General features: G+C 52.6%; 5 protein-coding genes across 5 annotated transcripts; 4 read left to right on the forward strand and 1 right to left on the reverse strand.

Moving 5' to 3' along the window:
- Nucleotides 1–537: 537 nt before the first annotated feature.
- On the forward strand, nucleotides 538–2,174 carry A1O5_08711 (salicylate hydroxylase; the record flags this gene model as incomplete). The annotated part of the gene is made up of 4 exons (XM_007749292.1): nucleotides 538–614; nucleotides 686–1,330; nucleotides 1,444–1,677; nucleotides 1,733–2,174. 4 exons carry the CDS (start codon nucleotides 538–540, stop codon nucleotides 2,172–2,174), a joined length of 1,398 nt encoding a protein of 465 aa, XP_007747482.1.
- Nucleotides 2,175–3,741: 1,567 nt separating this feature from the next.
- On the forward strand, nucleotides 3,742–5,712 carry A1O5_08712 (uncharacterized protein; the record flags this gene model as incomplete). Its single annotated transcript, XM_007749293.1, has 5 exons — nucleotides 3,742–3,791; nucleotides 3,864–3,913; nucleotides 4,005–4,321; nucleotides 4,380–5,015; nucleotides 5,146–5,712. The coding sequence occupies 5 exons, from the start codon at nucleotides 3,742–3,744 to the stop codon at nucleotides 5,710–5,712; spliced, it is 1,620 nt and encodes a 539-aa protein (XP_007747483.1).
- A 522-nt stretch (nucleotides 5,713–6,234) lies between these two features.
- On the forward strand, nucleotides 6,235–7,593 carry A1O5_08713 (uncharacterized protein; the record flags this gene model as incomplete). The annotated part of the gene is made up of 4 exons (XM_007749294.1): nucleotides 6,235–6,529; nucleotides 6,609–6,702; nucleotides 6,765–7,317; nucleotides 7,381–7,593. The coding sequence occupies 4 exons, from the start codon at nucleotides 6,235–6,237 to the stop codon at nucleotides 7,591–7,593; spliced, it is 1,155 nt and encodes a 384-aa protein (XP_007747484.1).
- Nucleotides 7,594–9,343: 1,750 nt separating this feature from the next.
- A1O5_08714 (uncharacterized protein) lies at nucleotides 9,344–11,929 on the forward strand (the record flags this gene model as incomplete). Its single annotated transcript, XM_007749295.1, has 1 exon — nucleotides 9,344–11,929. The coding sequence occupies one exon, from the start codon at nucleotides 9,344–9,346 to the stop codon at nucleotides 11,927–11,929; it is 2,586 nt and encodes an 861-aa protein (XP_007747485.1).
- Nucleotides 11,930–14,775: 2,846 nt separating this feature from the next.
- A1O5_08715 (uncharacterized protein) lies at nucleotides 14,776–16,573 on the reverse strand (the record flags this gene model as incomplete). The annotated part of the gene is made up of 4 exons (XM_007749296.1): nucleotides 14,776–15,665; nucleotides 15,721–16,083; nucleotides 16,136–16,435; nucleotides 16,486–16,573. The coding sequence occupies 4 exons, from the start codon at nucleotides 16,571–16,573 to the stop codon at nucleotides 14,776–14,778; spliced, it is 1,641 nt and encodes a 546-aa protein (XP_007747486.1).
- Nucleotides 16,574–17,387: the final 814 nt, after the last annotated feature.

Raw genomic sequence — 17,387 nt, forward strand, 5'->3', positions numbered from 1 at the left:
GGGTGTGCTTGGGCTTGTCCGGGCCGACAGGTACGAACGGAATAGCCTCCTGTAGCGATTCATGTCGAGCCCATTTCCCACTCCTCCCGTCATCACTGTCGTATATCTCCCAAGGCCGTCTGGACTCTGGACAAAATGTCGTGGGGTCAAAGCTTGCCAGCTATATCTGCCGAGCTAAGTGGCCCCACGAGCGAGCAAGTGGGCGTCCCGTTGCCCTCCTAATCGGACAAAGCCTCGTCAAGATCGAACGAGACACGACTCACTTCTTTTAATTGTCCAGCTGCATTTACGTCGTCGATGATCAAATTTATTGCAAACTGTCTCCCAGACAAGTTCTAAGGGTTCCCCACCATTCGCAACCCGAGTTACGCGATACGGTGAGGATTCTTGCTCTTTTGCTAACCGAACCAAATCTCCCACTGGTACAAACCATTCAGGCTCGAGCAGCGTTCGGTCTGGTCTGTCGCTGTTCTTTGTGTAGCTGATCTCGCAGCCCTTTGTCGACAAGGCCTTGTTCATAAGTCGGACAAGGCACAGATGGGGGTAGCTTCCGAAGTGAATTGGGAGAAGCAGTATGCTCCGGCGAAGGTTCCGCTCAAGGTGATAATAATAGGGTATGTTCATCTCCGCGGGCGAGCGCCTTGCGCATTTACACGAGACAAAATCTGAAGATTTGATCGTCTAGGGCGGGAATTGGAGGCCTGGCTGCAGCTTTGGCTCTTGGCAAACGAGGACACAATGTCCACATTATCGAGTTTGCTCCCGAGATCCAGGAGGTCGGAGCTGGTATCCAGTGTGCACCGAACATGCTTCGGCTCCTGGATCGATGGGGAGCAGGTGCCAAAGTTCGACGGACCGGTGTTGCGCTCGGTGCTATCCATATCTTGCGGTGGCAGGGAGGATCTCTTCTCGGCAGCGTTCCGATCAACCAGGCCCATGGCGAGCAGTTTGTCGTGCACCGTGCGGACCTGCAAATGGCCTTGCTGGAGAAGGCCATGGCTCTTCCCAATGTGAAACTGCAGACCAACACGAAGGTCGAAAACGTTCAGTTCAGTCCGGCTGCGGTGGAACTCCACGACGGTTCGACAATCTACGGAGATGTGGTGCTCGCGGCCGATGGTATCAAATCCATGGTCCGTGCGAAGATTCTGGGAGACGACAAAGATGTCGCAATCCCGACCGGCGATGCGGTGTTTAGAGTCGTTCTCACAAAAGAGACGCTGAGCAACTACCCCGGTTTGATGCCCTACATCGAAGAGAAGAAGGCAATCCGATGGGTCGGACCAGGACGACACATCATAGCCTATCCAGTGCGGAATCATGAGATATAGTAAGTCTTTCCTCGGAGGATATGGGGCCGTTGTTGCAGGGGTTTGCTTTTTTTTCTTCGAAGATGTAGCTTTTATTGGGATATGGCCATTTACAGTGCTAACGACAACTCAGCAATATGGCGCTTGCCCATCCTGATCGTGGTCGAGTTGATGAGAGCTGGACCACCGTGACGTCCAAGAAGAATCTGCTGTCGGAATATGAAGGATGGGATCCGAACTTGATCAAGATGTTGGGCCTGGTCCCAGAGGGGGATGTTTTGGAGTGGAAATTGTGCATGCACATGCCTCTTCTAAGATGGGTCAGAGGATCGTGCGCACTCCTGGGAGACGCATGCCATCCCATGTTGTCAGTTTCTCCCTTGGTTCGTCCTGGCAAAGTTGGTTCTGACCTTTTCCCACAGACCATACGTGGCGCAAGGTGCGGCGCAAGCCGTAGAAGACGCAGCATCTCTGGGGGTGGTACTCTCGTCGGTATCGTCCAAGGACGAAATCCCCGTTGCGCTTCAAGCGTACGAGAAGGCGCAGAAGGCCCGAGCCGAGCACATCCAGCAAACCTGCCTGTCGACAAGGGCCGCGCTTCACCTGCCCGACGGCCCCGAGCAGGAGGCTCGCGATCAGAAGTTCAAAGTCTTGTCCTCGGGCGGCTCCAACGACGACAAATGGGGGGATCCAGAGATGCAGAAATTCCTCTGGAGTTGGGATGCCGAAGCCAAGGCGGAGGAAGCTTGGAGAGGTGAGCAGAGCACTTTTTTGGGCTGTGTCGAAACAATCTGGATTTTACATCTGAACGCTAACTCGGCAACAGGTATGAGGCATGAGCCGGCGACGCAGAGTCGGCTGTGATTTCAGGGCCAGAGCGAACTTGAAAACGACGCGCGATGCATTGGTCTTTTCGTTACACTGCATAAACGACAGGAACCCCGGGCAGTTTTACTGATCAGCGCAGGCAACGAGATGCAAGTATGAATGGCGAGGTTTGGTGTACATATATACATATATCATTCATATATAAACATACGAATCTATCGGATTTGCGCAACACACGTTATTGTCTCTCTACAAATACCATTCCCCATGCGGATACAAACCAAACAAGCCATAGCTCACATTGCTGTGTTTCGAGCCCCATGTCGTGGAGCAGGACACATGGAAAAGGAGAAGCGATGCGTCGCCCACTAGCGTCAAAGGCTTCACCTATTGGTGGCATTGCCCGAATCAGCGTGAGCTTCATGAGCTTCTTAGGCGCTCTGCAAAAAAGGGGTGCATGTTCCGTGCCGCATTACCCTGGGGGAACACTTTTTCGGAAACCCAAACATGGGAGAGACAGAGACATGTGGCAACTCGGACGATCGGATGCCAAAGATTTGGTGGAAAAGCTCCTTCTGTATCACCCTTGCCAGCACCCGGGGAAAAGACAACCAGACAGTCCCTAGAGAATTCGACAAGGATGAGATGGTGGTGACGATGAGTCGCCCAAAGTCCTGAGTTTACCCACCACAGACGAACCCCCTTCTCGATCTTCTGGCCCAGTATCCGCCGAATCGAGGCTGCTTACAAGTATTACATAGGTACCAATATCGAGGACAGGTACTGGGTACATGTATCGCCCATGGTCAGCAGCGTCACGAACTTAATTAACGCGGTCTGGGGTCTGGACGCTGGCGAAAATCAACGACCCATCGAGCAAGTGGCGATCGGCACGCTACGACTCAGACCGACACAAGCAGCTGGCAACAACGATCCAGCAGTCCACGTTGTTGGCCGATGGCAGATCCAGGATCCCTTCCAGACTGTTCATCCAGATCCTGGCCTCGAGTTGTCATGGTGCCGACATCTAGCGGGCTATTAGTATCTGCCGGGAGCCCGCTCCTGAACGGCCATACCAGCCGGTATAGGTCAAGACGCCCAGCAAGCTACGTGCACCACCGTCACCTGCATGCCCACCGCCCACGGAGCACAAGACTGGCGTATTTCCGGGGCCAGAGACACTGAGATGAGAAGCCCCATTGCATTCTTGTTTGCTTTGGGGAGTGGAGACCCCGCCTCATCGCCCCACCGATTCTTCCTTGACCAGCTTTGACAGGTAAGTATCTCGTACGGAGGAGGACCCTGGCCAGTGGATACATAGCAAGAAAGAGAGAAAGAGAGGGAGGCGAAGAGTGGGAGAGGCGGCAACGGCGTGAAGCCAGTCTTGGTTCTTGGTGGTGCCCCCCAAAAAAAATATGGCCGGGTGGGAAGATCTGTGCTTCATTTATGAAGTCGATTGCTTCCTCCCTGCCACATGGCTTTCGCTTTCACCCCTTCAACCGCGTTCCTCTTGCAGCTTCGACCTTGACATTTCCTGTGGTCAGGCCCCAAAAAGTTTCCTATCCTCTCCCAAAAGTCCGAGCTTCTATAGATATTTGCCATCATGACGGGAGATCACGAACACGGCCACAATCCTCCCCATTTGAAGCACAGGTAAGTCAAAAATGTTCCTGTCTGGTCTTGTTGTCGATTGACCATGCTGACATGTTCTCTTTTACCCTCTAGTCATGCTCATGAGGAGGCAATTCCTGGAACCGTCAACTTGCAAGCTCAAGGTGCGTCGCTTTGCCAGGTCTAGCTACAGCCAAGTGGCTTGAAGCTTCGCCAAAAGCTAATCTGCAATCTATACTAACTGTTCGTATTCAGAGGGCGATGATACCGGCTACGGACAAGCTCTGTTCCCTGTGCCAGCAGACGACCCCAACGATCCCCTCCAATGGGGCAACTTCAAGAAGACCATGATCCTATGCATCTGCGCGGCCTATTCGTTTCTGGGAAACTCGTCGTTGCTCGGTCCTTCAGTCTACATTGGCATCTACGCGGAATCGTTTGGGATTGACCCCGGCACTGCTTCGAACCTGATCTCATATCCCAATTTGGCTTATGGCTTTGGCTCTTTGCTCCTGGTCCCTGCCTATCTCAAATTTGGCCGACGGCCTATCATGCTGATTTCCATTATCTTTGTAAGTCGGTTCAGATGTCGTTATCCGAATCTGCTCCCCAGCTAACGAAAATGACTAGTTTGCTGCTGGACTGATTGGCTGTTCGCAATCCAACACGTACGGCACTTTGATGGCTTGCCGCATCATTCATGCATTTGGCTCTGGAGTGTGCGAGGCTCTCCCCGTGCAGCTTGTCAATGACATATTCTTCCTGCATGAGCGTGGTCAAAGGCTGGGCTACTACACCGTTTGCCTGTGCTTAGGCGCCACTGGACCTCTCTATGCCGGCTACATGCTTGCGGGCGGCTACTCGTGGCGGCTGTTCTTCTACGTCGAATTCGCCTTCGCGTGTGCTCTCTTCATCCTGGCCTTCTTCTTCGTCGAGGAGACCTGGTACAAGCGCGAAGAGATGAAGAGAAGGCTCGGAGCCGCTGTCGAGGCTTCACCGACCGAGAAGGGCGTCGAGGCAGACCTGCACGAAGTTTCCAGCCCTCTACCGAACAGGAGGTCGTTCGTTTCCACACTCAAGCCATGGGGCGTGTACGACCGCGATGTTTCGTTCTTTATGACTGCGGCCCGATCCTTCACGTACTACGCCGTGCCATCTGTGTTCTGGGTGGTCTCGACCTACGGCATCTACATTGGCCTGGGAGCTCTGGCGTTCAATTACACTTTCCCCGCGAAGATTGTTGCTCCGCCTTATAACTGGAGTCAGGTAAGTACGAGAAGTTCTCATTATACGGGGGAAAGCCCGCATATTAATTTTTTTTTCTTTCTTTTTTTTTCCCGCCTCCCACCTCCCCCCCTCTGAGAAGACAGAAAGCTGACCTAGAGGGAAAATATAGACCAACTCCGGCTTGATCGCCGTCGGCAACGCCGTGGGTTACATCCTGGCGGTACCATTCACGACGTCGTCGGACCGCCTGGCGGCGTATCTGACGAAAAAGAACAACGGCATCAGGGAGGCTGAAATGCGGCTGGGCGTCCTCCTGCCCGCGATGCTGATCGGTCCTGCCGGGCTGATCGTGTACGGGTACACGGCACAGGACAACTTGCACTGGATGGGCTACTTCGCGGGTGTGGCCATGTGCAACTGGTCGGCGTACTTTTACTTCACCTTCACGCTCGCCTATGCAGTCGACAGCTACACGGCGAACCTCTCGGAAATGCTGATCGCCATGAACCTGGGCAAGCAGGCCATCTCGTTCGGGTTCGGGTTCAAGATCCTCGACTGGATCCTGCAGAGCGGCTACGTCAACATCATCGCCGGCGTCTTCTGCGGCGTCCTCATGGCGAACGACCTCATGCTGCTTGTCTTCATGTTCTTCGGCAAGCGCATCCGCATCGCCACCTCCAAGACCTGGCTGGCCCAGATGCATCGCAGGACCCATGTTGTAGGGGAGTCGCATTAATTCAAACCAAGAAAAGGGGGGAGGGCAGGAAGAGAGAGAGAGACTGTTTTTTCCCCCATCCATTCATTCATTAATCGGCTACAGCAATTTCATGCCGCACCAGCTCCTTCCATGTCCGCCTGATCCCAGCCAGCTGTCTTCGCTACTTACCGTGTGACATGTCTTCTATACGAGGCATCTTTATCGAATTTTCCCGGCATTGCTTCCTCTTCCGTGTCGGATATACCACTATAGCGCCGGACTCCAGGACGAAGCAGTGAATTGTTACATTTCTTGGCTGTAATTGTGAGGATCTTGCAGTGAGGATGTGTCACTGAGAATTGAATATCTCTATCTCTTTCTCTTTCTCTTTCTCTGTGCCTTCCTCATCTGAAGCTCTACAGCCCGGTTTGGGCTTCGATCATTCCATCAATCCATCCGTCGTTGTGTCTCTCTCACTGCTTGCCTCACCTACCTGTCCATTATCAATCCATCCTCGCATTCTCCGTTCATTCGTCGACAATGGGCTTTGACATCTTCACAATGTCTGCCAACTTCTGCCTGGTCCTGTCCATCTCCTTCCTCATCCTGTCTCCTCAGGTCTTCTCGCCGGCCTCAGCCACTGTGGAAGCCAACGTCTGTGCTTGGGACGGTGCAATGCCCATCCTGTACCACGAGTACGGCACTGATGTGTGCCCGCCAAAGTTCAAGATGGCACCGAATGGCATGGATTGTGAAGACAACCCCAACGGCGGTTGCGCCAGCTACTGTGAGATGCGGACCAATTTTTTCTATGGACAGGAGAAACCCTATTCCTCGATGCCCATGTGCACTGGTGGTAAGGAGCTGTGAAAGACGCACCCAGCCACATATGCGTGTAGCTAGGAATCCACAGCTGATGATCCCTGTGTAAATAGGACTGACATGCACCTTGACCGAATCCAAACACATCGGCTACAACGTCAAGGCCAAGGTGAACGGCAACTTCAAGCAAGGAGCTTTGACATTCGGGTCAGTAGGAAATTGCGACGCTGCTAGGGTGCCAGAAGACTGACTTTGATTGTGCCATTTAGCATCACTGGTGGCTGGAATACCAAGACTGGTCAGAGTCAGAGCTACAAGTACTCCAAGAGCCTCGAGCATAACGAATGTGGATATTTCACCTTCATCCCAATTCTGCACGAGTCATGTGGAACTTACTCGGAAGGTTCACTTATTGATGGGAAGTGTCATCATACTCAATCAATTGGCAATTCCTGCGGCACCCAAGCGGTCACGGTCGAGGATCATTGGTACTGGTTCACGCGTGTCGTCCGTGGTGTCGCCGTGTTTGTCTATCTCGACTGCACTACTCTTGAGCCGCTGCCAAACGACCGTCAAGAAGCGCCGTTCAACCAGGATGGTGTTCGCTTGCCTCGCGGCCTCCCCCTGGCGAATGCTTTCAAGACCATGTGGAACGTGTCGCGGGAGACTAATGTGACGGCTCTGTCGGATGCTGCTGTCTGCGACAACGACATCCGTACCTACGCAGACGACTGTCTCGCCGCCTTCACTGACGTGTCCGATCGTGGTGGTGACATGGTTCCTACGGCCAATGCATTGAAGGGTCAAAGTCTCACACTAAGCGTAAGTCTTTCTTACTTGAAAAACGGAAAAGAAGAGCAGATGCTAAATTTGAAAACAACACAGAAATCGGGGACCTGTGCCATGCACCTCAGCTTCGACGAGGATTGGAAGGTTCCTGTCTTTTGTGAGGTGTCCCTGCTAGAAGTCGCGGCCGCGGCCGAGTCGATTTACGAGCTCTGCACTAGCAGCAACGATGGCACAGTCGGAGGGAGTCACGTTGTCAGAATCCCTGGTAATTGCGGATCCACGATTAAGTTCCTGCCAGTTTCGGGGTGACCCGACAGAGTGACAAGATTCTGAATGCTGTCGAAGCGTGCGGGAATATGGGTGACAATTCGACCACATACCAAAGCTGTGGCTGCCTTGAAAAAGTCGGGTACGAGCATGCAGATATGAAGACCCCGAGATCCTGTGGTCGTCATGGTTGGCAGGTACTGTCTCGATGAGCCGGGAGAGCGAGCTGTGTCCAGAGTACATATTACCTACTGAGAAGAAGGACGGACAAGACAGACCGCCGACATCATCATCGGTGGCGAACAAAGCCTGCTTTCACTCAGACTGCAGGTCAAATGGTAAATCAATGTTTTGAACCCGTGATTTCCCACACTCGGCGCGGAGTCTTTGGCCATGGCTTGAATCCCCAAAGCCAGTAGCCTCCCCGGGGTCCCAGTATGTACTCGGTATGTAGCTCCCAAAGTCTGGCGCCCGGAAATGCCCCATCCCTTCGCCTCGTAATGTTTACTCCCTCGTTTTTTTTTTCCCCGGCGTCTTTAAAAGGTTAAGCGGCCAGGCACACCCTAAAGGGGGCAGCGTTGGAGTTGGTTGTCTCCTTTTGGCCAGGGCCCCGGAGATTCTTCTGTGCCCGAGAGATCCACTGGGTTACTGGGGTTGTGGAGGCGGGCTGCGAGGAGGGAGAGTGGAGGAGGGACTAACCCTGTACCCAGTAGACGGAACGCCATCTGATTAGAATTTGGTTGTGGCCATTGGACTGGGGGGCACAGAGGCAGGGCAGCTGACCTTGTTGAGCTTCCTTTGATCTCTCTATTCTCCTGTCCCTGGGCTCTCTCGTCGATGGGTGTGTCTTGTACGAGGGACTCGGTATCGTCTGGAGGATTGTGTGAGGGAGTGAGAGTGAGAGAGAGAGAGAGAGAGAGTAAATGACTGCGCCAGCCAGAACTAACTGACGGAGCTGCTCTCGGTGATTTAGATTTTCCGGATCCCGGAAGGCGTGATGGAAACCCCAGAAAATCCTTTACTTGTACCCAGTACCCAGTACCTTGCCAGTACCTACTCCCAGCTCCTCCCCTACTCGCTACTGGCCTAGTTTCCAGAATCCTTGGATCCTCACACACTCCTCCACCTCGCCATCTTCTTCTCCCCCTTTAATCCCAATTCGCTGGGGCTCTTTCTTTTGCTAGCGCTTCCCTCTCGCTCCCTCTACTGCCTCCACTTTTCCACACAAATCAGCCTAGTCACTTGTGGTCGATTCCCTCTCCGCACCCCCATCTCGCCCATCTGCCTCTCGCCCTCTGACTCTCTCTTCCTGGCTTCTGACAAGAGAGAGTGGCCAAATCAAAAAGGACCCTGAGCCTGGAGGGCGAACATCCAGATCTCCAGGCTATGTTGACTAGTTCTCTGCTCGACCGCTACCCAGTACACAACTCAACCTCATTACCTTCCCTCCACCGCTCCCACATTCTTTTCCCAATTCAACACCTCTCCCACATCCTTTCCCAGGTCCCTCCACATATGCTCAAGCCATGGTCTTGCGACAGTGCACCGTATGTGGCCGTCGTTTCACAAAGACTGAACACTTCAAGCGTCATGAGCGCTCTCGTACGTCAACTTCACTTACCCCGCGCTAGCCTTCTCTCGCTCATGCATTGCCAGACACGCGTGAACGTCCATATCCATGCACTATCTGTGACAAGGCTTTCTCACGCAGGTTCGTACTTGCTTATATTTAACCTCTTTGTTGGTGGTCAATGGATGCCAACCATGATCCAGCGATGTCTTGTTCCGGCACATGAAATGCCATGCTCAAAAGAGCGACAAATCGGCCCCTACCAATGCTTCCTCACGGAGGAACACCATCTCAGAAGGCGTCCCACCTCAGCCTTCCCAGGATGACTTCAACATCAACTCTCCTGCTGCTCTTGCCAATGGACCCCATGCAGGGAGTATCTCGGTGATGCAGATTCTCTCCCCAAGCAACTATCTCTCTCAGTCGGGAAATGATCCTTCTCAATCCGCCAGACAGTCTTCGATAGATGTGTCCAACCCGTTTCTAGATCCCTCATCGAATCCCGGCAATGCCCTCACCATGCAGCTCACTGGCTCGGCATGGACGGTGCCTTCGCCCATCAATACCATGAACAACAAGGCCTCCAGTTCCTCACATGGTCAGAAACCGTCTCCGTCGCAGAACAGTGGTGAAGTATCGACTTTTGAAACTTCAGTTACCAGCCCGCCAAACCCGGGCCAAACTCCTCGGTCTGAGATCGCGCCCAATCAATTCTCGGATAGCCATATCGAATGGCTTCCCCAAACGGACAATTCCAGCTCCAGCAACTTCCATGATCCTTTCCAGATGTGGCTGTTTCCTTCTCTGGGAGACTTGGACCAATCTCCCGACTTCCTGCAGACCTATGGCATCCCCGACCCGCAGCAGCCATACCAGGACTCAAAAGATCTGGTGAATGGCAGGGCCTACGACCCTGCGGACAGGACGAAAAACATCGCCAAGGTCCCTCGGGAACGCTTCTCTAGGGTCCAGCGATGTTGGAATCCCCGGCCAGGCCGTGTCCATCGGATTATGCCCGTTCTTTGGAGGGAAGTCGCTTCATCACCAATGGATAATCTGTTCTCCGAATCACCTGTGGCAGATGACTTTCGGACCACGTCAAATTGGGGTCTCGATACTGAATGCAGAGTGAGACTGAGAGACACATTTCGCACCCCCGCGCCGTCAACATATCATTCACCGAAGCTGCAAGCTGTCGTCGATCCAGCTCTTTCATCACAGCAACCAGCGAGCGAGGAATTCCCGCCCGCTGAAATCCTCGATATCGCGTTAGGCCTTTTTTTCCGGCGGTTTCACCCCACCGTCCCATTCATCCATATTGCGACGTTTTCCGTTCGGAACACTCCGGCACCGATGCTATTCGCCATATGTCTTATTGGTTTGAGTATCCTTGGAACAACTGGCGCTACGAGATTTGCGTCGAAAATGTTTCCCAGCTTTTTACAACGTGTTTGTAGTGATTTATCTGCCTGTGCAGGATGCTCTGCAACAGCGACGCAGCAGCTGGTTCTGTTTGCGACTGGTCTGCTGACACTGAATTTATCGGTTATTACTGGGGATAAAGATTGCTTCAATCAGAGCCAGATGCTTTACGTCAGTCTGTTGGCCATGGTCCAACAAAACGGGCTGTTCGCGGCCGGCGATGGACAGCCTCTCGATGCACTTTTGTCCGAGATGTCGGAATCAGACGATCGTTGGAAGGCGTGGAGTCGGATCGAATCGGCCAAGCGTCTGATCCTGGGGCTGTTATTATGTGATTCGTGGTTCTCAAACTTGTTGTCAAAGGCACCAATCGTGAGATCGGAATCTGTTTGCGTCGTGGCGCCGTGCGATGAGGCACTCTTCCAAGCTAAATCAGCTACTCAATGGCAATCTCTGCTCCGAAGCGGTAAGAACCAAAGTGCGCCAACTTTCAGGATTGAGGACCTGCACAAGCATGATATGGCACCGATTGGGAAGTTAGGATACCTGGGGCGATCATCCCTGCTCGCATTGCTTCAGATCCAAGTTCTGGAAGCTTACCAACGGCTCATGCCTCCGGATCAATTGACCATCGGGTCATACATACCCTGGCACGTCTACGCCGGTGATGCACGCGCCAGCACGCTTGTACCCGCCGTGCTTGCTGCTACTCACACGGCGGGCCCGCTTTCGAAAGTCGACGACACAAATTGCGTTGTCCTCTGGCACAGTCTGTGCGTCATGCTCTTGTCTGATTTTCGCATGTTCGAGCTGGCAGCCGGTCGACATGGGGCCGCTCCTGCGACTGGCGCATTGGAGAATATCTCCCAATGGAGCCAAACTCAAGCCGCTCGCAGGGCATGCGTGCACGCAGCGCAGAACTTTAAACTCATGTCGGAGCGCCGAGTTAGCGACAACGTGACAATCCACAGCGTCACAGCACTCTTTGCTTCCGCACTCGTACTAGGCCTCTATCTCTTCATGGTCAACCCGAGCTCTGGTCGGCAGGGCACCGCGCCTGTGGAGCTTATGGACGCAGACCCCGACTGGGCTGAGTTGGGTGACATGGGCTTCAAAGACGAAAGCCTGGACCCGACAGCGGTTGAACGGAATCTCACCACGAACCGCGAAGACGAACACTTCAGCTTGGTGTACCAGTTCGTCAAATATGGTGGGGCCTTATCTTTGGGTGGTGTGGCACATAGTGGTGGCTACGAGGGTGCCAGGAGGGTGTTGCTGGATTTTGCAAATCTAATGGACGGGATCAGTGGGAGGAGACTGAGGACCTTTACGCAGGTATTACATATCATGAGCGATGATTTGATGAATGTGGATCCTGCACTATAGCTGGTTGACGAGGCTGGGATACAGCGGGCAAGACAGACGTGTCTGTTCGTGGTCTCCTTGTTCCTGGACGGATGGAAATGGCGGCATATGAAAAAGGGTTGTCTCATGCGTTATACTGGGAGGTTCTTGAGCTTGTCGCCGTGGGCAAACCTGAATGATATCTGCGAGGGGAAGAATGTGCACATCCATGTCTGCCGCCGCCTCCTCCTCCTCCTCCTCCTCCTCCTCCTCCTCCTCCTCCTCCTCTTCTTCTTCTTCTACTTCCTCCAATTCAATAGCAAGGGTCCATCAACCAATCAGCCATGTCGCACTTTACGCTGCTAGATCCGGCTCAGACGGTCTAGCTGTGTGTGTGTTTGCGTCCTTGGATATATCCACCTCGATCCACTTCGTCACCCTCCTTGTCCGTTTAGTACTTACATACCTAGTACCTACCGAACTGAGTTGCAAAGTAAATGACACAGTCCGGCCAGAATTTCACGCTGTATCCAGTGTAGCCAAAGAGGACTTGACAACAACGAAGTGGTCGGTGTCGGTATATCAAATATAAGCAAACGGTACTCGGTATAGCGGACAGGGGAGATACCTAGGTACCTTGACTTCTAAAGGGAAACGGAATCCTTATTACTGACCGAAGGCCATCTCCGTTCTGAACAGCGGAGATCTCTCAGCGCTTTGTTTATTATTGCGGGGAGAAAAAAAAGTGCACTAGTCCATCTCTCGCTCGCATGGGGATGAGAACGAGCACACGGTGGCTCCTCTAAGCTCTGGGAGTCTCTCGATCCAATGCCATGGCTTCAGACTCGTCCTCGCTAGGTGCAGAGCCACAGCCGCAGCCTCGCTTCGTCCCGTCCAACTTGGCCTACTCCTCGTCGGCGCTGAGATTTCGTCCGATAGGCGTCAAGACGAGAGGCTGACTCCTGGATGAGCAGCCATCCAGCACCGAGCCGGGCCCTCGACAGAGCTTTCCGGGCGTCGCTGTTGACCACCCTGCCCGCACCATATTTCCACGGATTGAACCTCTCCAATGGTTTCAAATAGCTTCTTCAAGTATCGCTCCGTTGTAGATCTCGGGAAGTCCTGGACTCGAATAGTTCTCCTTGGCGCTCCCTTTGAAAACCGAATCAATCACCAGAGCACTCGAGACATTCGTCTCTGTCGCACCGCAAACCGTCGATCTCGTCTTGCCCCGCCTTGGCACGTATCTTCGATGCGTCTGACATTGAAAACTTGTCTCTCGTACTTTTGCCGCAACCACGCCTCGAGCTCGAGTTGGGGGAGACGGCACACAGCGGTTGTCACCAACCGAGCCGCCGTAGTCTTTCCCTTCCGCCCTTCCGACCGCCGGCCCCCGTCCTCTCCCTTAGGCAGCTGATGGGACCTTCGTACTACCAATCATAACCATGAGTATCAGGTTTGCTATCATCTTTTCAACTATCTTCGTTAGCTTCTGTAAGCTCTGCTCGGCACTGAGAGGCAGTCGGAATCCCTGGCGAGTCTACCATGGAGGATTTGGTCTACTGTGCTATGGCTCGTTGATGGTTGTATCGGGCCACCGGTTGGTTCACCCTTCTGGCAAATATCCTCTCTTTCGCTTGCATTCGGCTCCGGTGATGACGCTTGATTCTAGCGAGAAATTGATGAGGAACCACGTTAGCCATTTCCATGCGTCACAGTGGACATCGAGCTGTTTCGAGTGGAAGTGTCGTCAACGGTCGGGTCCGCGCAGTTATGCTCGGATGGTGGTATGGCTTCCAAAGGCGGCCTTCGAACCCAACGATGTAATCTCCCACAAATCCACGACGCTCAAGAGAGCCCCCTGGTGCAGAGACCCCGGCCTGAAGATTCTGTAGACAGCTGACGATCCACGGGTACCAGAGCAGGACCAAGGGCGGACGGCCACGCTTCTTGTAAACCGGGCTGAATCAGCTTGTCGAGTTTGCTCACAACTTCTGTGAGGCCGTTCATACCATTGTCGTGCTTTACCCGCGCATGCGCAATTATGTTCTGGTTGGTGCTCAGTTTCTCATCCAGTTCTGTGGGAACACGGAAGACATCCTGAAAGCGTGCCTGCAAGCCTACCTGTAGCCGTCAGCTGCTTCAACTACTCCGCCTCCCCCTTTAATTCTTTGACTGCCACTTGACCCTTTTGACTGAGACAACGACGACGGTGGGTAGAAGAGAAACTCTTCTCGTGCTTTTAGAGATATTTTGCGAATTGATTATCCGCCTTGCCAATCATTTCAACTTGGCGTGCGATTTCCGTGGCGTACTTCGCTGTAGGATGAGTATCCAGGTATTCTTTGACGCGCTCGAGGCGGGCGACAAAGAGTTGTAGCCATAGAATAGGGTCGCTTTCGTTCCGTCAGCACTCTTGAATGCTGCTCCAATTCGCCTCAGTAGTTTGATGGAAACCACAATGTCTCCTGCAGACCAGCCGAAAAGAGGAATGACCATGACTGAGGTTGCAGATAGCCTTGGTGCTGAGGACAGAAGATGAAAACCGTTCTCCCGCCACTGGCTACTAAAAAAAAAAAAGAAGATCGATTGAAAAAAAGGTGAGATGAGTTGTGAGGGCGACACCCTGTGCTGGCTGAGATTCAGCCACGATTTTGAGGCAATGCATGACGCGCCAATGGCACGCACCCAGCACGGCTGGATGTCGATTATTGACGCCTAGTGGTCCAACTCGTCAACAACTTGGGCGGAGCCAACCTGGAAACAATCTGCCGCGCCTCCTGGCAGAAAGGCGGATGGGAAGGGTTCGACCCAAGTCTCACGGGCCATCTTGCCATGTATGATTGTCTCGATCCGTGTGGTTTTCCCATTATTGCGCACCTTGTTCGTTAGATTTCCTCTGAAAAGGGCCACAGTTTGCGCATCTCTTCTCGGGATTTCTGACCAGACATTCTGTCGACGTATAAGGCGAGAAGAGTTCTATTTTGTTGCTGCTTCTTCGCAAAATCCACTTCAGGGGGGATCCAGCCATCCGCATCGGTGTCGAGATATTCCAACGCAAATTCTCTCGCCCGGTGCTGTTCTCTGTATTGTTCAAACTGCTTTGCGTGTTTTTGAATTTCTTCCGGACTGAATGCGTAGGGGCATTCACCGGGCAAATTTAGATCGTGCCAGAAATTGAGAACCTCGATCAGGCACTTCCGTAATGGCGCAGGCCCTTCTGCCCACGTTTCTCCACAACCAATGAAGAGCTCCCGATATCCTCGAGGCATGTTCATGGCATCATAAGCATCTTTGTTGTCAAGATGGGATCTTACTTCGTAGGCTTTGGCGATTGTAGCTTGCTTGAAGTCGTACTCTACCAATTTCATTTCATCATCATCCATGTCTTCATAGTCGTCAGGGAACTTTGGGCTAACAATGCCAGCTGTGTAGTCTTTTGGTGGGGCTAGAAAACCCGGCCAGCGAAGCTGTAAGAACATAGGAGCTATCTGTGCAAACCGCCAGTCGATAATAGCTGAGATTTTTGAAGGGTCGTCCTCTGAGACAAAAATGTCGCCCAAGTGCAGATCCGGATGACAGAGGGTAGGCTTAGAATGACAGAGGAGGTCCGAATGGGAGCCTAGAATCTTCATGAGCTCAACGGTTGTCTCTAGCAAAAGGATCTGTTCAGCAGCTGTGCCACGGTGGTCAACGACGTGAGCGCTCTCCGATTCCCGAGAGACGCGATATATCTCGCGTTTTGCTAATGCGGTTCCAAATTCGGTGAGAGAAAGCCCTAACGATGGGTCAGGATTCCGCACGAGACAGAGAGTTTGCAAAGGTATACACACGAGGGCCAGATGCTAAATCCCACGGTACAGTAGACCACGTGGGATCGCCGGAGCGACCAACACAATATGACCCGGATCGATCGATGTCTGTGGAAAGGTCCGTCTTCCTGTCACTATCTGGAAAAGAATGACGAGAGTACACGCAGCCATAGGTCGGGAACTCTATGGACATCAATTGACTCTCCCATTTGGCCAGTTGCTCGATGATAGCAAGTTTGCTTCGTTCCTCAATTTGATCCCACACTCTGAAGAGCTGAACACCGGGAGCTTTTTCCATGATGATATACTCGGCCCCAACCGGATTGGAAGCACCAGCACTCCACGAATAAATGGATGGTACTGGGATGTCAGTATACTCTCTCACTTTGACTCGTCAGACATCAGGCATACCTTACAGTAACGTGTGGCTTCATACCGTATTCCAGAACAGCAACCTCCGAGGCAGTCGCGTACTTTGCAAGGCCGGCGTTGGGGCATGATATTTTCGCAATGAGTTCTGTTCCGTTCTCTCGTTGTATGCGTAATACTTTGCTGAATCCGCCCTCTAATTTTTCGACTTCTCGAACACGCGATATCGAAGGGCCTATGGAGGCTGCAATAGCACAAAGTGCACCCAGATCAAAATTGACATAACGAGCATCACGTTGTTGTTTGTCTCGAGTCAGGAATCGACCATTGGTAAACTGAAACAGCTCGTCTTGGGTGATGGATTTGCCTGGGAGCTGAGATTAGTAGGCAATATCCTGGTATGTCCACGACGCTTACCACGGCAAATTAAAGAAATACTCTCCGATGGACGCAGTGGAAGGGGCTTGAGCGTGAAGAGACGACGCGATCTTGACAAGAAAGACATTGCTGGGAGCTTCGGCGCTGAAACGTAGACATGGTGCAAGATGGGACTTGCTTTTAGCTGAAATTAGAATGAGCGTGGCTGAGCTGCAGCCTACAATGAAAGCGTGACATACGACTCGGTATACGAAGCTGGGCCAGGATGCACGATCAGGATGAGCGCTCGATGTCGATGTATACAAGTTTACCTGGCAAGCCGAAGTGAGAAGTAAGTGATGAAGTCTGACTCAAAACATACGCCGCATCCAACGTAGCCAAGGTAATAACATAAGCCTTAATAACGGCGTAGATAGGGGATACAGTGCCTCTATTTCCAAAGTTAAACGGAGTCCTTGTTCCATACTGACGAACGATACCCCCCAAGCCACCCCTTTTTCGATTCGGCCTTTGGAGCAGCCAACGAGCTGGCAAGGCTGCCGAGCTACTGGGTAGTCTGTTACTGCCAAGCCTCGCAAGGTACCCAGTACCAACCGAGCAGCCTAGGGTACGAGCAAGGTACGAGGTACCCAGTACCGAGGTGCCAAGAAGGCATGTGGATGTCACGTGGCGCTGGTGAGGCATTTTTGTTCAGGCGCAAAGCAAACAGCGAGGGAGGCTTGATGATATATCAAGTACTCGTACAGTATGAAGGGACAAACAGAAATCCCCGTTTATTTCTATTTCTATACCTGTGGCATCTAGGGTTGCCTCTAGGATTTCTATATCTAAGACGTAAAAACGGGACAGACATATCCAGTGACACGTAAACTCCTCTTGCATGCACCAGCACCAACACCAGCGAACTCCTTTTTCCTCATTGTCCGCGTCCCAAATTAGAT

This window comes from Cladophialophora psammophila (assembly GCF_000585535.1).
Source record: "Cladophialophora psammophila CBS 110553 chromosome Unknown aczJe-supercont1.14, whole genome shotgun sequence".
Taxonomy (NCBI): domain Eukaryota; kingdom Fungi; phylum Ascomycota; class Eurotiomycetes; order Chaetothyriales; family Herpotrichiellaceae; genus Cladophialophora; species Cladophialophora psammophila.